At 38.7% G+C, this 20,658-nt stretch overlaps 3 protein-coding genes across 3 annotated transcripts; all 3 read left to right on the top strand.

Moving 5' to 3' along the window:
- Positions 1-1,173: 1,173 nt before the first annotated feature.
- Positions 1,174-2,499, top strand: LOC108782557 (uncharacterized protein F54H12.2). The gene has a single exon (XM_018550851.1). The coding sequence runs from the start codon at positions 1,174-1,176 to the stop codon at positions 2,497-2,499; it is 1,326 nt and encodes a 441-aa protein (XP_018406353.1).
- Positions 2,500-15,684: 13,185 nt separating this feature from the next.
- On the top strand, positions 15,685-17,925 carry LOC108782556 (uncharacterized protein K02A2.6-like). The gene is made up of 3 exons (XM_018550850.1): positions 15,685-16,312; positions 16,469-16,611; positions 16,738-17,925. Exons 1-3 carry the CDS (start codon positions 15,685-15,687, stop codon positions 17,923-17,925), a joined length of 1,959 nt encoding a protein of 652 aa, XP_018406352.1.
- Positions 17,926-19,148: 1,223 nt separating this feature from the next.
- On the top strand, positions 19,149-19,904 carry LOC108782555 (uncharacterized protein K02A2.6). Its single transcript, XM_018550849.1, has one exon. It carries the CDS (start codon positions 19,149-19,151, stop codon positions 19,902-19,904), a length of 756 nt encoding a protein of 251 aa, XP_018406351.1.
- Positions 19,905-20,658: the final 754 nt, after the last annotated feature.

Below are 20,658 nucleotides of genomic sequence, written 5' to 3'. Positions count from 1 at the left end.
AAGAAATTTGTTCAATACAACTGAGGCTCTTAAAAATGATGTAGATCAAAATAGAATCGAACATTACATTATGCCATGGGGATTGTACCGTTCAATCGATGATCTTGTCGAAACAGTTAATGAAACATCGATGGAAGATCATTTAACTTTTACAGTAAATAAAAATGGCTATGTTAGTGCACAGCGTTCATGTGTACATTGTGTAAATAACGAGCATACTTTCCTTCTATCTCCAACATTGGCACGGATATTCGGATATAATACGAAGGAATATAATATATCGCTAAATGATATGTCTTGGGTATCATCTAGACCAGCTAGCTTGATCAGAGCGTTACCTACTTCAATGTTCATATACACGGATATATGTGAACCTTACATTACAGGTGATGTGCAAACACCGTTACTCCGTACCGTACCTTTAGATATAGAAGCATACGTTTATGGTTCAGTCAAACATAAAAGTTTCTCAACGGCTAAATATATACCTCTACTTCATACGTCTTTTCAAACAATTGAGATCGATATAAGAGATGAATTTGGGCAACCTATACCATTCGAATATGGCACATTGACTGTAACGCTTCACTTTAAAAGATTAGATTAAATAATACATTAAAAGAAATGACAGCCTATGATGAATATTTTGATATCCAATACGGCGGTGGTCGGCAAAGCGGAATTGAACATGTGTACATTGGTACATCAAATCAACGCGGTCATGGAATTGGTAGTTTCCTTGGAGGCCTCTTTTGTCGTGTTTTACCTCTTTTATCAAAAGGTGCGAAGGCGATCGGTAAAGAAGTTGTTCGTTCTGGAATGAACGTAGCTCGCGATGTAATACAAAGAGATGTTCCATTCAAAGAAGCTTTTAATACTCGCATGAAAGATTCAGCTACAAATTTAAAACGGAAAGCCGAAGAAAAGATCGATATTCTTATGAAAGGATCAGGATATAAATCCATGAGAGAGTCGAAAATAAAACATTTAATTAACACCCGTGACAGTGGTCATATCGCGAAAGAACAGAAGAGGAAGAAGAAGAAAAAGAAGAAGACAATTCGATCTAAGACAAATACGTTAAAAAATAAAAAGAAAAAGAGATATTCTCGAAACAATCGTACTGTTGTTGACATTTTTCAATAATATATTCGCCGTAAAATAATAGCAAATATGTCTTTTTTACACACTCATTCATGCGAATGTCTCAAATCGGAATTGGAATTATTCACTGTTCCACCAACGCAAGCCACAATCGAAAGTTCACAATGGATACACTACAAGCCAATATCATCGTTAACTGATGATTCACCTATAGAATTTGTAGTACCCGGACTAGGAGAGGAATACATCGATCTACCGCATACAATGTTAAGCATCAGTGTCCAAATAAGGCCAACGATTCATAAAGAGCCTTCAAAAGATGGAGATACCACTGATTATGTCGGGCCTGTGAATAATTTTATGCATTCATTATTCAATCAGGTAGATGTATTTTTCAATCAAAAACTTATATCACCACCGAATAATGCTTACGCTTATAGAGCTTACATAGAGACATTACTTAATTATGGTCCTGCTGCTAAAAACTCTCATTTAACAAGCGTATTGTGGTACGAAGATAAAAGCGGATCCATGGATGATCTACTCAACGCAAACGATGGCCTTGTAAAACGTCGCGTATTGACAGCCGATGGCAAGAAAATTGATCTTATGGGGCATTTACACTGTGATGTTTTTAATCAAGAAAGATTTTTAATAAATGGTGTAGAAATGCGTTTGCGAATAGTGCGATCGAGAGATACATTCTGCCTTATGGATCAAACCGAACGAAATTTCGAAGTTCATATAATTGATGCTACACTTCTTGTTAGACGTTCAAAAATTTCACCTGGTATGTTGTTAGCACATGCCAAAGCTCTTGCGAAAACCACAGCAAAATACCCCCTCACACGTGTCGAAGTGAAATCTATATCTATACACAGTGGTATATACGGTGAAACGCTCGACAATGTGATATTAGGTCAAATACCGAAACGTTTAATCATCGGTTTTGTTGATAATAGAGCATTTAACGGTAATCGTATGCTGAATCCTTTTAATTTTCATCATTACAAAATTAATTTTTTATCTCTGTACGTGGATGGTACACAAATACCTAGCAAACCGTTACAACCCGATTTTACAAAGGAGAAATTATATATGGAGGCCTATCACACTCTTTTTTCTGGAACAGGAATTCATTTTTTAAACGAGGGCAATGCTATTTCTCGTAAGAATTATCCAAACGGTTATTGTCTTTTTGCATTTGATCTTACACCGGACCTTTCAGCAAACGATACTACGCATTGGAATTTAATGAAGCATGGTAATGTTAGAATCGAAGTTCGTTTCGAAGAAGCATTAGAAAATACGATAAATTGTATTATTTATGCCGAATATGACAATATTATGGAGATTGATGCATCAAGACAGGTGATTGTAGACTATGGTGGTTAAGAACGAGAGAGAGAGAGAGAGAGATCGTTACTACGAATTCATAGCCTACTGGCTATGCAAATATTCAACGCAGATGAAACTTGATACTAATATAGGCATTATAGGAAAAAGAACTTCGGGAACAAGCATTATAGGAACGGATATTATAGAAACGAAAAGCTTAAACGTTATGAGCATATAACTTCAATCATCAGTCGGCACTAGTTCTTGAGTGTATACACTACACTATTACTACCAGTTATTCATATATATATATCTTTCTCGCATTTACAGTTATAAATATGAATATCGTTATTGATATACAAGGATTCAAGAATACGGAGGAAGATTTTTTTCCAAAAGAAGTTGCTATTGTCTCCATAAATAACGACCATTGCGCTCATTGGATTATTGCACAACCATACTCCTTTACCGAGCTATCAACCCGTTCAAAATCTCAAAACAATTGGCTCAGTAAAAATTTCCATGGTATTGAATGGTTTGAAGGAGATACACCATACAAAAACTTATATCGACATTTGAGGACAATTGCACAATTTACGAACCGAATATTCATAAGAGGCCGAGATAAATCAGCTTTTCTCCATCGTATTACAAGTAGAAACATTATAAATTTAGAAGAAGAGGAGAAATGTCCACCATTTCATCAATTACCGCAGTTAAAGCAAACGTGCCTTATCCATAGTATAAAAATCAAGACAAATAATCGGGAATATACATGTGCTTTAAATAATGCATTGCGGATAAGAAAGTGGATTAAAGATTACGCCTTTCTGGATTCTGCATCTTTGTCAACACCGTTGTCGCCTCCATCTCCATCGTTTTCTATGACGTGGTATAACCGCGATAATAGTCATAATACAAAAGAAGAAGAAGAAGAAGAAAATAATTCTCTTGAAAATTCTTGGTGGCTATGAATAGTTTGCAATTACGGGCTGCTTTACAAAACATACCCTGCGATACTATAGGCGTTTATGCTGCGGACGAGATACCTACGTTTTGGAGTAAACCTGCTGCTATTATCGCTAATACTGACGACCATACAAAACCTGGAACACATTGGGTCGCTATGTACGTCGGACGGGACGGCGTCGGACACTATTTCGACAGCTACGGGTTACCACCTATCATCCCACAGCATCTCGCCCGCTATAGAAAAAACTGTAAAACCTTATTTTACAACACTCAACAATTTCAAAGTAATACCTCTGATGTATGTGGACAATTTTGTGTTATGTTTGTGCACTTTATGTGTACTGGTTTTGGGATGCATCAGTTTCGTGATATTTTTTCGAACAATTTATCAAGAAATGACAAAATAGTACGCGATTATTACAATTCATATATGAGGCGTCATTACATTTCTAAAGAAAATCAATTTATAGGGCGTGGAATTTCTAATTCAAATGTTGTATCACGAACACAGAGCTGTTATTCGCGAAAATAAGAATAAATGTTTAACATAGTTTTACATAAATATATAATTTAATTAAAAAAACTTGTAACCATGCATTATTATATGTCCAATAAATAAATAAATATATATAAACTTTGAAATTTAATAAAATTGTAATCATTAATGTCTTCAATAAAATAAGTACATATACATTTATAATTCAATAAAATATTTCTATAACCCCTTCATTACATTTAGCTATTAGTTACAACTATCGTCTCGTATAATAGCAGCACTATGGGGACACATCGACGTTGTAGTAGTAGTAGTAGAGAGAGAATTAATATCATCTCGTAAAATTGTAGCACTATAGGGAACCGACAGCGGTACCAGCGTCGTAGTGGTGGGGATAACGTCAGTAGTATGCTGGTCCACTTGCACTCATCAGTGCTAACGTTAGCAAAGAGCCGAGCAGTCTACACCCGGACGAGTTCTACGCATTGTGGCCACAGCTCGTTAAAATATGTCTACCACCCCTCCATTACATTTAGCTATTAGTTACAACTATCGTCTCGTATAATAGCAGCACTATGGGGACACATCGACGTTGTAGTAGTAGTAGTAGAGAGAGAATTAATATCATCTCGTAAAATAGTAGCACTATAGGGAACCGATAGAGGTACCAGCGTCGTAGTGGTGGGGATGACGTCGATAGTAGAGGGATTACTAATATTTCGTAAAATAGCATCACTATGGGAAGCCGAGAGGCCCGCTGGCGTCGTAGCGGTGAGGATGATGTCAGTAGTAGAGGGGGGCGATCATTTCGTAACATAGTACCACTATGGGGACCCACCCGTACCACTGGCGCCGTAGTGGAGGGGGTTGGCGCCAGTGACGTCACAGGCGAGTCCCCATAGTGGTACTATACTACTTATGTATGTATGTATGTATGTATGTATGTATGTATGTGTGTATAAACGCGTAGACAGTATATATAAAGATAGTGCGTAAAGCTCTTTTCATTCAATCGTAATCTTACGAGCGTTACGACATGGACCGAGTAAACGATTATCTGCATAGAAAGTGGACCAAGCTCAAGGGATACCGTCGGTTAGACGACGATCGTGAGCCGCTGTGCCCACCGAGCCCCCCACCGTCGAAGAAAAATCAAAGATATTATTGGGAGTTGCCTCCATAAAATACGTGGAAAAATACATCTTCGACGAAAAACCAAAGATATTGTAATTGGCCTCTAGAAAATACGTCGACAGATACGACTTATAAGTCGACGTCTTCATCATCGTCAAAAAATAGATACGAACGTCCCCGAATGCCCCCTCCCCTCCCCCGCCATTGTGGAAAAAAGCGCGGGAAGCAGGGAACACGTCATCAAAAGATAATACATCATAAAAATATAAATAATAATGTATGTATGTACGTATACACATAGATGAATTCGCGGTAGAAAGAATACATAGAAAGTTGCGATAAAACTTGTCGCGACAGGTTTGCAATTCTCGGAAAGAGAATTTACCCCCTCTCTCTTCGATTTACCTCCCTCTCTTCAATTACAGAAGTATTACAATAAATTTAATACGCCGATGTGATCAGTATTGCTATATTCGCTTGCACGAACGGATCAAAAATGTTTCGCTTTGACTCCACCACAGAGAGCGAACTGAAGAAGGAACCGAAGAAGGAACCCGACGCGTAAGTTTTAATATTCTATACAGAAAAAAACACTTTTCTTCCTATAACATTATGCATGTAATTACGTTATTACAGGATAAAGCGTCGCGCGGTGCGCATACTGAATCGACGATACGACCTGACCGCTACGGGTTACAAGTTTTTGGAAATTGGAATCAACGTTGATCCACCGAGTTACGTGGACATCGTTCTGGGAGATCATCACGGACGCGAACTGTCGTTGTCTCTCGAAACGTGGAAAGGTCTCTACGAGCAGCGATGGAATATCTACAAATTGCTGCGGAACGAGTACAAGGACAATTTTATAAACGTTGGACAGCTAACGATCAGAATCTGCACGCATAACGACGTTACGCTCGTACGACTCGAATTTTCGACCGTACACATGACGATGATCGAATCGACGCTGCGCCGAATGTTCGATCTCGACGGATGCATCGACGTAACGTTCGAACGATTAGCCCGACTCGTTGATACGGTCGATGCCAAGTATACGCGCTTCTCCAATGTCGCGAACGCTATACGCGAGAGTGATATCTTCGACAAACGCCAGCTCGTCGATTGCGAGCTCTTGGCTTTAGTTTTTAACATGTAAGAAAATATTACTGCGAAAAAATAAAAAAATAAAAAAATAAAAAATCTGAATACATTGTACGACACATTACTGTGTAAACCATTATGAATAAATATTCTTTGGCTCTATTATTTTATGCGTACTTTCTTTACTCTCCTACCGAAGAGACGCATGTGTGCTCGATGTATCCTATGCCTCTACGCGCTATCGCTCTGTTTACATAAATAGCTCTTCTTACCGCAGAGCCTCTTCAAGTCTCGGATCATATTTCACCAAATTAATTGCCTATGGGTCAATCCTAGGCTTCGTCTTAGCGACGAATGCTTTTCAGCGTCAGTATTCCTTTGTTTCGCATACGGTGAAGATTTCTGTTTCGACTCCGCAGTTCATTTTTACAGGCATCGCATCTTTTGTTTCCACTTTTTTTTTTTATACGGTTTTACAGTAAAGACGTGATCTCAGGAAATCGATTCAATTAAATCCTCTAGAGACGGGGCGCCATTAAATAAATAATAAAAATAATATTTGTGAGTGCGTGCGTCTGTGAGTGCGCTACTAGAATGCACCTACTAGAGCCGATTAAAAAACAACTTTTTGGGGAGGAAGAGGAGGATTTTACTCCTCAAGAGGAGGAGGTGATAGAGGCAGAGGTGGAGGTGGAGAACGAGGAGGAAGAGGAGGATAACAACACCAACGACGGGGAGGAGAACGTCGTCGACGAGAACATCGAGGAGGAGGAAGAGGATGATCCTCCTCCCCTCCCGATTGACCTAGATCAAGTGGACCCCGACGACCTGATCCGGTTCGTCGGGCATTACCTTCAAGTGGATAACGTGGTGGACCTGTTCCACCTCCTCGTCCACCTGTTGGATGAGGAGGAGGAGGAGGAATCGGACTAGGCCGTCGGGGGAAGGAGGAGAAGAAGGAGGAGGGTAAGAAAAAAATTACTTATCTATCTTATTCTTCTTCTTCAAAAGTGTCACGTCTTTAAAATGTACACGTCAGTAGCGGCGGCGGCGGCGGCGGCGGCCTGCGCGATAAGGCGGAGCCGGCTCCCCCTCCCCTTCCGTGACGTCATACCCCCCGCGCCTCGGGTTCCCCTCGCCCCTCACCCCCCCCTCGGAGCCCCATGGCTTTAAACCGGCCTACCACCTCTACTAGAATCACTGAATAATCTAGATGTTACTAATACTATGCGATGTGTAAAACATGCTAAGAATTGTGCGTTACAAAATGTATTTAAAATATACAATTGGTGGTCGCAACGCCCAAAAGGATTGTATCAAATTTAAATAAATAAAAATATGAATTTTTTTTAAATATAGGCATATAATATGTTTTAATTTCTTTTCCCCAAGTCTTTCCTCTATTTAAGGGGAGGGTACACCCCAATTTTCAACTATATTAAAATGTAAGTTTAAAAAATCGACAAAATTATGTTTTCAGTAATTTTTTGCAAGGAATTCAATGGTCATAAAAGAAAGTAGGTCAAAAATTTTTTTGACCAACAAAAAAAATATTTTTTTCTCAAAAATTATAATTTTTCAAAATCCATCCGTAGTGTTTTAGGAAACATATTTTTATACATAAAAAAAAATTGGCGTCTTAAAATTTTGATTTTTACTATTTTTGAAGCATTTTTTTCATAAAAAAAAATTTTTTTTCCGCATAAGTGTTGTTATGTCCACTATTTTTATTGAAAATTGCACATAAAACGTTTTTCGATACAAAATGGTTGTGATACAAAAATTATTCAAACAATTACACGGAAAGTCTTTTTAATCAGGCATATTTACATTTGTCGGAAACATTTTATTTCAGAAGGCACCTGCTTTATATGTTACCCCTTCAGAATCTTCTAGAGCTTTGTCAATTCTTTTTCTCATTATGTTTTTGGCTTTTCGTACTTTTTGATACATTTTGTTATTTCTGTCTTTTCCTTGTTTCGCTCTTTTTTGATCTCTTCGATGGGCGATCTTATCTCCTACTGTTCCTAAAGAAAAGTTTAGTGACTCAAGAAAAGCAAATGTGGATTTCCTAAATCCGTCATTGTACTGTGATATTGCTTCAGCTACTGCTATTTGCAATCTTTTCTTAGAAACAAAAATTTCTTTAGGACATTTGTTCCATATCAGACTGTGTAAACATTCATTCGCATTCTGTGTCCGGCCTTGTGTACATCTACTCAACAAACTCTCGTCTGACAATCTAACGAATACTGGTAGAATCTTGTCAAAAACCTATATACGCATATGTATATATATAAATATGTGTATATGTATATATATATGTGTGTGTGATTTGATATAAGATAACAAATCTTATAAGTCGTAATAATAATTTTTTACCAATTTATTTATGGGGGTTCCAATATTCTTTATATGAAGTCCTGTTCTGACACCTCTGGCTTTTGCTGTTTGATAGAAACACCAAGAGTTTTCGCCTGCAGGACAAAACTGATGTTGGGGGTTTTCATCAGTGGATACGCCGTGGTAAATTATGGCCATAATTTCGTTTTTCATTGCTGTGACATCGTTTTTATTTCTATATATTGCAGCTTGATAGTATTTACAAAGTTTGTCGATGGTAGTTCCCTTTAGAGCACCATACATTCTTCCACCAAGTGTCACTCCACGATTTCGCCATAACTTTACTATGTCTCTTAGAGCTGTACCTAATCTGTGTAATATAATTACTGCATATAATATAATGTATAAGTAATATAATGTAATATAAATAGTAGAAAGTTCAAAGTTGCCTTTTTTTTACATGGTTGATACACTCCTCTTTCTGAATTATAAAATCCTTCCCATAAACTTCCATTTCATTCAAATGAGATAGTGTCTTAGAATCTCCATCGGATAGCATTGTCGAATAGCGAAAGCCAAACTTTTCGGATCTTCTCCAAATGTCTACCGCGGCTGTCATTTCCATTGCACCAGAAGAACCCGTATGGTTTATTTGACAACTGCTTTGATGACTTTCCATCCACATAAAAAATTCTGCACTTTCTTCGCCAAGTTCAAACTTAGCCATCACACATTCATGACAGTATTTTGTCATGATTTCGAAGTCGATCACGTAACCGGTCAAAACATCAATCACACACCCAACTCCCAGAAGTGAAGTGTGACCTCTCGTCAACCAGCTTCCGTCATAACTCACTGTTATATTTGTCATTTCTTGGCTTTCAATATTTTCAACAAAATATTTTTTTTTCACTTTAGAACGAGCGGTTTCTAAAATTTCGTCTAATTTTTTATTTACGGAGTTGTTTATAGTATCTAGATATTTATGAAAAGACGTTTTGGAAAACGGTTTCATATTCATAATCATAGAAAATAATTCTATCCCAGCGTAGTTTTTTCCCATTTCCAAAAAAGCTATACTAATACGAATATTTATATCAAATGGTGAAGAAGTTTGATTACTTTGAAGTTCATTTCTGTTATTGTTCGACGTCAAAGTTGATGATATCGTCGCATTTAGTCCACTTTCCTCGCAATTTCTGCATATGATTTCAATTTTTTTTGCGAATCCGCAATTTACATCGATTATATTAGCCTCAATTCGATGTGAAAAACAGACTTTACATACAACGGCATCAAGAAGAGATTGAAGTAAAGAAGTTTGAAAAAATATGTATTCATCTTTTGTTCTTTGCACCTCTTTAGTTGGTGTTTCTGCTTCTTCAAAATTATTTTGAAGCCGCATATTTCTAGGTTGAATATCTTCATTATTACCTTCTTCAGAATGTCCAGGAGGATTTTCAACTTCAATAATTTGTTGATGACCCGAGGATTTACAGCTCCATCTTTTTTTAGATAGTTTAGATGAACGGTCAAAATTTTTTCTTTTTGCCGGCATTGCACAAGTTATCAACAAACGAAATCACGATTCACGAAGTCTAGAACAACTAGAAAACAGTGTGTACGATTTCCACTACATTTTACATAAATAATAAATAAAAGTTGTCAGAAAAATTACTAAATGATTAGACAATAATCCACAAATGTTCAAATAACCTTTTCACCCTTTTATTTCCGTCAGATAACAATAAAGTATGTAGCCACGGCGAAGAAGTACGGAAACAAAGTGTGAACCTGTGTCTTTCTCGCTGAAGGTGACCCATAGCATATATCCTAGATGTACAGGGTGCGGCGCGGGAACTTCCTTATTTGAATTGCGCGCCACACAGCGGCGCGCACACGTCCACTTTTGTAAGATGGCCGCTGTGTGGCGCGCAATTCAAATAAGGAAGTTCCCGCGCCGCACCCTTTATGTATGTATGTATGTATGTATGTATGTATGTATGTATGTACGTGTGTATGTATGTAAATGTAAACGATGCAAAGAAAACTTAATGTTTGATTTGTAATAGTAATAATAATTATAAGTATTTCTACGACATCAAAATACATTTTCGACAATTTATCAATTCTTATTAATTTTGTTCAAAATAATTTTTAAAAAAATCGGGGGAAACGTTTTATGTGCAATTTTCAATAAAAATAGTGGACATAACAACACTTATGCGGAAAAAAATTTTTTTTTTACGAAAAAAAATGCTTCAAAAATAGTAAAAATCAAAATTTTAAGACGCCAATTTTTTTTTATATATAAAAATATGTTTCCTAAAACACTACGGATGGATTTTGAAAAATTATAATTTTTGAGAAAAAAATATTTTTTTTGTTGGTCAAAAAAATTTTTGACCTACTTTCTTTTATGACCATTGAATTCCTTGCAAAAAATTACTGAAAACATAATTTTGTCGATTTTTTAAACTTACATTTTAATATAGTTGAAAATTGGGGTGTACCCTCCCCTTAAGTATTAGCGCGTTCTAACATATTTCGACAAGTTTCAACGAAGGGACGATTTTATCGCAGTCGTAAAGATAAACTCTATTGTTATTATTGACGTCGTCCCCATAGACAAAAAAAAAGGGTACACAAACGGTTAAAGTGCATTCTTACGATATGGGTCATTGTACGGAATGCTCGATAGCAATTATACTGAAAAATATTGATTGCTTAGTCATATCTTAAAATTCGCAAATATCTGTTTAATTAAATCGCGTGCGAGAAGGAAACGGAACGAGAAAAAGAGAGAGAACAATCGGTTATCGGTTACAAACTCGCCAGGAATTCTTAGCGAAGTTCCGAATAAAAATTCAGCCGGGAATGCACCGGTATCCAATCGAACTTGAGTACGTAATCCAAGTAAAACCGTGGGTAGTAAATTAGCCCAATTCGAAGAGTTATGGCACATTAATGCAGTCTTCAGGGTACGATGCCATCGTTCGATTACCCCATTCGATGCGGGATGGTATGCGGTCGTGCGTATTCTTTCACATCCGGTCAATTGGAGGAGTGAGTTAAATATTTGACTTTCGAATTGCTTTCCCTGATCAGTGGTTAAAGTCTTGGGAACACCGTAGCGTGAAATCCAGTGGTCGTAAAATGCACGTGCGACTGTAGGGGCAGAAATATCTGTTAATGGAATAGCCTCAGGCCATCTCGAAAAACGATCTATTATCGTTAAACAATAACGGAAACCCTGGCACGTTGGCAGAGGACCAATTAAGTCCATGTGGACGTGGTCGAAACGTCCGTCCGGAGTTGTAAAATCAGTTGGTAAAAGTTTAACGTGGCGTGATATTTTGGATTGTTGACATTCTAAACAATTTTTAGCTCAACGGGCTATATCTCGATGCATATGTGGCCACACATATTTTTGGCGGATGGTTCGATCCGTTATTTTTGCGCTAGGGTGAGCGGGTGCGTGAAACAGGTCAAAAACTTTGCGCCGAAGTGATAATGGTATATATGGTCTGAATGATTCGCCTGACATTTTGCAATAAATTTGTTAATGCTCTGAGTCCAGTATAAGTTTTGATAATTTCATTGACGTTGTTGTGGATTTTAACAGTTGTGGTAATTGAGAATCATCTTTCTGGAGTTTGGCCAACTCCAATAACTCGATATCACAAGCTAAACGCAGTGATTCGATCCGTGACAAGCTATCTGCTACGATGTTTTCCTGGCCAGTAATGTGAGTGATGCAGGAGGTGAATTGTGAGATAAATGATAGTTGACGTAGCTGTCTCGATGAAGCTTTGTCTGCGCGTTGATTGAACGCGTAAATAAGAGATTTGTGGTCGGTGAGAACTGTAAATTGTCGTCCTTCTAGAGAGTAGCGGAAATATTTAATGGCTTCGTAAATCGCAGTTAATTCGCGGTCATAAGCGCTGTAATTTTTCTGAGTGGGTGTGAACTTCCTCGAAAAGAATGCTAATGGTTCCCACGAATGTCGAGAACGTTGTTCGAGTACTGCGCCCATTGCGAAATCAGATGCATCCGTAGTCACGCGTAGTTGGGCGTTAGGAATAGGGTGTGCTAGTAATGCGGCGTTGATTAAGCTAGCTTTACATTTTTCGAACGCATTTTCCGTTTTGTTTGTCCATTTAATGATGCGTTTGTCGTTCTTGCGTGAGTCTTTGAGGAATGCGTGTAAGGGTGTTTGAGAAGACGCAGCGTTACGCAGATAATTGCGGTAAAAATTAAGCATGCCGAGGAAACGGCGTAAATCTGTGTTGTAGCCCGCGAGTGCTACCACAATTAAGTCTCGCATTTCAGCCTAGCAACGAGCTGGCGGAAATGCAAGATTATTACTGCAAAGCAACCTTTGCATTTCGGCATAGCAACGACTTGCGGAAATGCAAGGCTGCAAATTCCATAACGCGTGCGGACAACGATCACTGATCGAACGCAAGCAATGACCGCACGCACATCGAACAATTAGTAATAAAAAGCAAATCTTGCATTTCGACAGGACAACGAACTGCCGAAATGCAAGAGGACGAAGTCCGCATTGCACACGGCACGAATGCCGCTAGTTCGATGACTCCGCGACGCCTATATATTCGGCGGTCTAAGGACCGGCGAGAGAGTCTTGTCATACATCTAAACGTAACGATACGTTACGCGCGTCGCGAGAACCGAGTCATATTACATCCGCGATAACGAGTGTCGCCGACCGGTCTAAGTCACGAGCGAGGACTTTAACCCGAGTATTATTCTTTTAATTAAATCCAACTATTATAATCAACTACTCGAATTGTAACAATCAAAGTGTAATCTTTTAATCGGGTAATTGTACCAATTCAACAAAGGGTTAAATGTAATCAGTGGTAATAACCACTCGAAATTGTAAGTGTTATAATAAATAAAAGGGGTTATTTTAATAAAAGTGTGGTGCAGTGTGTGTTTGTTCTACGACCTTGACCACTTTCCTTGTTTTCCTCGTGGGTTCCAACCCTTTGAGCGGATCGAATCCCAAAATAATATCTTGTTGCACCGAGAGGTACAACATCTGCAACTGATTTTGGTTCTGGAAAATTTTGGATTGCGTTGACTTTTTCTGTTGATGGTTTGCAGTCCTTGGCGTTAATATGATGTCCTAAGAAGATTAGCTCTGTTGTGCCTATAACGCATTTGTCAGTATTTAACGATAGTCCGAATTCTTTGAGTCTTGAAAGGACTGTACGTAAGTGGTGTTTGTGTTCTGCTGGAGAAGATGATGCGATTAAAATATCGTCTATGTACGAAAAAACAAAATCTAGATCTTTAAGTGCTAGGTTTAAATAGCGCTGAAATGTCTGCGCGGCATTTCGTAATCCGAATGTCATTACTGTGAATTCAAATAATCCAAAAGATGTAATTACCGCTGTTTTCGGTATATGTTCCTCGGCTACGAGAATTTGATTGTAAGCTTTGGATAAATCTAAAGATGAAAATATCTTTTTGCCATGTAGGTTGGCTGAAAAATCGTGCAAATGCGGTACCGGGTATTTGTCAGGCACAGTCACCGCGTTAAGGCGACGGTAATCGCCGCAGATTCTCCATTCGCCCGTTTTCTTGCGGACCATGTGGATAGGACTGGCCCAGGGACTACTGGATGGTCTGCAAATACCGAGTTCGATCATGCGTTTGAATTCTGCTTTAGCCGCTGTTAATTTGTCTAAAGGTAATCGGCGTAGGCGCTCTGCAACCGGGGGGCCGGTCGTGATGATGTGATGATTAACGGCTCTAGGTGTATATGCAAGGTTTTGAGCGATGCCCGTCACTTCCGGAAATTCTCTAAGAATGTGCGCGAACTCAGAAGAATGATCAATGATTGAGATCTTGAATACTGGCGAGGCTGTCAATTTTCCTTTTACTGAAAGAGAGGTGATTTGATCGGTGAGAGTGCGCTCGTGTAGATTGACTGATAGGCGGTATGTTTCAATAGGTCAGCGCCTATTATAGCAAATGGAATATCCGCCACGCAGAAATTCCAGGTTATGGGTCTTCGCAATCCGAGGTTTAACGTTAGACGAAGTGTGCCATAAGTTGTGATGCGTGTGTCATTTGCTGCGTAGAGCTTTAAGTTAGATTGTGTTTTAATATTGGTAGAAGAAACGGGAATAATGGACAATTCCGCGCCGGTGTCGATGAGGAATTTGCGCCCAGTGATTTTATCAAATATGTGGAGACGGTTTTCTGTAACTTTACCTTGACCGACCGTTTCCAACCGGGAAGGTTTTTTTAGTTTTCCTGGGTTGTCTTTCCATCGATCCAATTACACGGCTGTTGACATCGATATGCTTTACTACCAAATTTGCGATGATAGAAACATTTTCTGTCCGTGCTACGAGAGCGGTTACGTCTTCTCATTGAATGACGTGAGTTACCCGGTAAACTAGACCGTGAGCGTGATCTTCTTTTACGAAGCAGAGTGTTCATGCCTTGAACTAGCTGTTCTAAAAGTGACTGTTCGGACGGCTTATTAATGGGACTAGCTTGAGGAGTGTGATCACTTGCCAAATCTTGTGCTTTTGAACTGGTTACCGGAGCTAGTGCGTTGTTTGATGACACTGATTCTGCAATTCTATCCGCTATGGAAGCGAGTTTACTGAGGTCGGGCTCTTCGATCGTTGCTAAAATAGTACGATAACTCTCTGGAAGCTGCTCGATAAACAATGTTTTAATAATACTATCGTTGGCGTTGTCCCCGGCTAAATTTTTAAGTTCTTGTAGTAAATGAGATGGCTTTCTCTCGCCGAGAACCTGTCCTTTCAGTAGCTGACGTAGTTTAGCGCCTTGAGAAATTAAAAAAACATTTAGTACGCGTTCTTTTAAAGTATCGTATTTTCCGCTCGCAGGGGGATTCAAAATTAAATCTTTGATATGGGGAAGAATCGCGGTATCTGCATTCGCTAATATAATGTGAAATTTAGTTGTATCGTCTGTAATTTTCGCTACGTGGAAAGACGCTTCTACGGTAGCAAACCATATTTCCGGATCTTTTGTCCAGAAAGGGGGAATTTTGGGCACTCTGTATGAACTGATTTGACCGAGTGTCTCTTCCGCCATACTAACTGTTGCCGAGAGAAAATAGCAGAGTGCAGCTAGATGGCAGTTACATAGAGCACTCACGAGAGCAGTAGAGCAGGACATACATGGCAGCCAGTCTTACATTTTATATATTCAGTATTCCGTTGTACAGAATAAATTATCACTCTGATAAGCACCGCGTTATTCATTGTACCAGTAACACAGAACATAACAGTGGCGACGAGGATAAAGGTTTGAATAACGGTCATTGCATCGTTCACTTCGTGACTTTGAATCATAACCTTCTCTCGACGATGTCGGATATGAAGGAAGCCCTTTTAGCTTTTATGCAACAACAACAAGCTCAAATTAAGGTACAACAGGAATTTTTTGTCCAACAACAAAATGCCTTTGCTGCTCAACTCTCACAAGCATTCGCTTCAACTATAACCTCAAATAAAGAAATGAAGACGGAATCGCTCGCAAGTGGCATCACGAAATTCGTATACGACTCTGAAAATGGACTAACATTCGACGCTTGGTTCGTTCGTTACGAAGGATTATTTAACGTCGATGCTAGAGACCTTGACGACGCCGCCAAGGTAAGGCTGTTATTGCGCAAATTGAACACTTTGTGTCACAAGCAATACGTTGATTACATTCTTCCCAGTCAACCGAAAGATTTCACTTTAGAAGATACGGTAAAAAAGCTCAAACAAATGTTCGGGAAAAAGATTTCATTGTTTAATCAACGTTATAACTGCATGAACACTGTAAAATCTCCACAGGAAGATTTTGTTGCATACGCAGCTCAGATAAATAAAAAATGCGAAGAATTTCAAATTTCAAAGATAACGGCTAATCAATTTAAATGTTTAATCTTTGTATGTGGATTACGCTCTTCTACAGATGCCGACATCCGCACTAAGCTTCTGAATCTTATAGATTCTAAACCAGATATTCTTTCTTTAGAAGATCTTACTGTGGAATGTCAGCGTCTTCTTAATTTAAAGGCTGATACTTCTTTGGTTCAAAATGCAAAACCACTTAATGTAGTTGCAGTTCAATCTAAACAGAAGCAAAATAAAACTGCAAAATTCATTAAAAACAAGAAGTCACAAAACAATACAAAACAAAATCAAAAACAACCTTCTACATCTTGTTGGTTTTGTGGTCAGCTTCATTATTCCAAGGATTGTAATTTCAAGAATCATCAATGTAAACATTGCAATACCATAGGTCACAAGGACGGTTATTGTAATTTAAGCAAGAAAACAAAGAGCAATTCGTCTAACAACGATTCCATATCCACACATTCAAAAGCTATAACTTCAGCAGTAAATCAAATCAACGAAGCATTTTTACGCAAGTACGTCGACGTCACAATAAATTCCAAAACCGTCAAGCTTCAATTAGACTCGGACATCACAATAATTTCAGAAGATACTTGGAAACTGCTAGGTCAACCGCAAGGTAAACCTTCTGAACGTATCGCAAAGGATGCTTCAGGTAATCCGTTAAACATTTTATATGAAGTCGACTGCACAGTCTTATTAAATAACGATTCACGACAATTACGTTGTTACGTCACTCCAAACACAGAATTGAATCTCTTGGGACTAGATTGGTTACATGCTTCCGATTTATGGCATAACACAATTAACAGTTTCTGTAATCATGTTACTAACCCCCAAATTACAGAATCACGACTTCAAACCTTACAACAAAAATTTCCTAATGTCTTCAGTCCAAAACTAGGATGCTGCACTAAAACAAAAATTTCTCTGCATCTTAAAAACAACGCCAAACCTGCATTCCGACCTAAACGGCCGGCTGCCTATTCAATTCTTCCATTGGTCGACGCAGAACTTGAACGTCTTATGGAAGCAGGAATTATCTCTTCAGTGAGTTACTCGGATTGGGCGGCACCAATTGTCGTCATTCGCAAAAAAAACGATCAAATCCATATATGCGCTGATTTTTCTACTGGTCTAAATGATGCACTGGAACCAAATCGCCATCCATTGCCTCATCCAGATGAGATTTTTTCGAAATTATCAAACTGTAAGTATTTCAGTCAAATCGATTTTTCAGACGCATTCTTGCAAATTCAAGTCGAAGAGGATTCAAAGCACCTATTGACAATAAACACTCATCGAGGCCTCTTCGTATACAATCGCTTACCTTTTGGTGTCACTGTGGCCCCTGGCGAATTTCAAATCATTGTAGACGCCATGATCGCTGGTCTCGACAAGACATTTGCATACATTGATGATTTTGTCGTTGGAGGATCAACAATTGAAGAACATGATCATAATTTAAATGAATTATTCAAACGCATAGACGATTATTCCACGTCCGCATAGAAAAATGTAAATTTTTCGCAACACAAATAACTTATCTAGGATATATAATCGACGGACAAGGATTGCATTCAGATCTAAAAAAAATCTCCACAATTGTTAACATGCCAGCACCTTCGGATCTTACTACATTACGTTCTTTTTTAGGCGCCATAAACTATTATGGACGTTTCATTCCAAACATACATATTTTACGACGACCGCTGGATCAACTTCTAAAAAAGAATTCCAAATGGAATTGGAGCCAATCATGTCAAGAATCATTTGAACGTTTCAAACAAATTCTTCAATCCAAATTGCTTCTCACTCACTTTGATCCGAAGCATGAAATCATTGTAGCCGCTGATGCTTCTCAGTATGGTATTGGCGCTTGTATTCTACACAGATTTCCTGACAACACAGTCAAAGCAATCAGTCACACTGCCAGAAATCTCACAGAAACTGAGAAAAGATACAGTCAAATCGAGAAAGAAGGCCTTGCATTAATATTTGCTGTCACGAAATTTTATAAAATGATTTTTGGACGCAAATTCATTCTTCAGACAGACCATAAGCCTCTAGTGACAATTTTCGGAAGCAAAAAAGACGTACCTGTCTATACTGCAAATCGACTCCAACGTTGGGTACTACAATTACTTACCTACGATTTTGAAATCAAATATGTCAAAACATCTGATTTTGGTCATGCCGATATGTTATCTCGTCTGATCAACAACTATCACAAACCAGAAGAGAATTTTGTCATCGCTTCAGTTACAATGGAGGAAGATATATCAACAGTTTTACAGGATTCATTACAATTCATTCCTTTAACTTTTGATAAAATAAAAGCAGCTACAGGACAAGATGCAATTTTGCAACAGGTTATCGCTTACACAATCTCAAATTGGCCGACATCTGTGGTATCTCATTCAGACCTCAAGCCCTTTTTCAATCGCAAAGATCTCTTTCAGTAGTTCAAAATTGTCTACTATTCAAGGAACGGCTCGTAATTCCGACTCAACATCGAGGATCTATTCTTAGACAATTACATAAAGGCCATCCAGGAATTCAACATATGAAGGCCATCGCACGTTCTTATGTATATTGGCCTGGAATTGACAACGAAATTGAACAGTTCGTCAAGGCTTGTCACAATTGCGCTTTAGCCGCAAAATCTCCAATCAAGGTTCCACTTGCAAGTTGGCATACACCTACAAATCCATGGCAACGTCTCCACGCAGACTATGCTGGACCCCATCAATGGGGAATATTATCTAATCGTTGTCGACGCTTTTTCAAAGTGGCCAGAAATTTATCCAACCAAAACTATATCAGCTCAACGTACTGTTGAAATCATGGAGGATATTTTCGCTCGTTTTGGTATACCGGAAACCCTGGTTACTGATAACGGAACTCAATTTATTTCCGAAAAATTCCAATCATTTTGCCTATCATACGGTATACAGCATCTACGTACACCGCCTTTTCATCCCAGTTCAAATGGCCTAACCGAAAGATTCGTGGATACCTTCAAGAGGGGACTCCAAAAACTTACCGGTGGGGAGAACATCCGTAATCATTTACCTATATTTCTCAAACAGTACAGATCTACTCCTAACGTAAATGTTCCAAATAAGGTCTCTCCTGCCGAGGCACTGATAGGTAGACCTATGCGCACAGTTCTGGATTTACTTAAACCATCCATCCGTCAACAGCCGCAGAAGGACGACATTAAACTACGTCAAGAACAACAATTCAATCGCAAGCACGGAGTAAAATCTAAAGCTTTTGAAGTAGATTCAGAGGTTTACGTCAAGATCTATAACATTAACAAATGGAAATGGATTCCAGGAAAAATAGTAGAACGCATCGGACAAGTTTTATATAACGTAGCAGTTCCGACAAGACAGCGTTTAGTCAGGGCTCACGCAAATCAATTGAGACCCCGTTTCTCTGTTGAAACTAAAGAATCTCCACAGGATGAATATGTAATTGAATAATTACCATTAGACATCTTATTGGGGACTTTCGATCTTCAAGGAGACGAGCAAACAAATACAGAGATGGCAGCTTTACAGTCTCAATCCTCAACTCCGGACATCTCCGACGTTAACAGTCCTACAATTAGCCAAAAGTCTCTTTCAGATTCCCAATCACAGCCACTCAGACGTTCAGTTCGTAAGAGATACCCTCCAAAGCGATACGAGGACGTAGGATGTTTTATAAAAAAAAGAAGGGGAGGTGTTGCCGAGAGAAAATAGCAGAGTGCAGCTAGATGGCAGTTACATAGAGCACTCACGAGAGCAGTAGAGCAGGACATACATGGCCAGTCTTACATTTTATATATTCAGTATTCCGTTGTACAAAATAAATTATCACTCTGATAAACACCGCGTTATTCATTGTACCAGTAACACAGAACATAACACTAACTGTTATCTGAATGATATACGTAGTAATGTTGATGTAAACGCGAGCTTATGTAATAATGCACGGGTGCAAAAGAAAAAGGTGTTATACTAAGCCTTATTGTAAAAACGCAGTATACTATCGCTGGCTGTCTTGCTCGAAGGGCTGTGGATCTGTCGTGGCGAAGCAGCCTGCCGGTGCGGACTCGAAAAATGGCGGTGCGTTGCAAACGGCCTCGTTCGAGAGAGATGCTTATTCGTCGGCGACTTGACTCTTCCCGATATGCCGCGTTTACTATAATTCGCGTGATCGCTTAAGTATGTGATGGATCACGTCGGGGTCACC

The sequence above is a fragment of the Cyphomyrmex costatus genome, unplaced genomic scaffold, assembly GCF_001594065.2.
Source record: "Cyphomyrmex costatus isolate MS0001 unplaced genomic scaffold, Ccosl1.0 scaffold1304, whole genome shotgun sequence".
Lineage (NCBI taxonomy): Eukaryota > Metazoa > Arthropoda > Insecta > Hymenoptera > Formicidae > Cyphomyrmex > Cyphomyrmex costatus.
This window is presented reverse-complemented; position numbering and strand designations above follow the sequence as displayed.

What these genes read in the sequence shown, in the direction of transcription:
- LOC108782555 (XM_018550849.1), top strand. Translation starts at nt 19,149, where the DNA reads ATGCTGGACCCCATCAATGGGGAATATTATCTAATCGTTGTCGACGCT.
- LOC108782556 (XM_018550850.1), top strand. Translation starts at nt 15,685, where the DNA reads ATGGCAGCCAGTCTTACATTTTATATATTCAGTATTCCGTTGTACAGA. An exon ending in GATTTCATTGTTTAATCAAC is followed by an intron (nt 16,313 to 16,468) that starts GTTATAACTGCA and finishes GCTCTTCTACAG; the next exon opens with ATGCCGACATCCGCACTAAG. An exon ending in AAAATGCAAAACCACTTAAT is followed by an intron (nt 16,612 to 16,737) that starts GTAGTTGCAGTT and finishes TTTTGTGGTCAG; the next exon opens with CTTCATTATTCCAAGGATTG.
- LOC108782557 (XM_018550851.1), top strand. Translation starts at nt 1,174, where the DNA reads ATGTCTTTTTTACACACTCATTCATGCGAATGTCTCAAATCGGAATTG.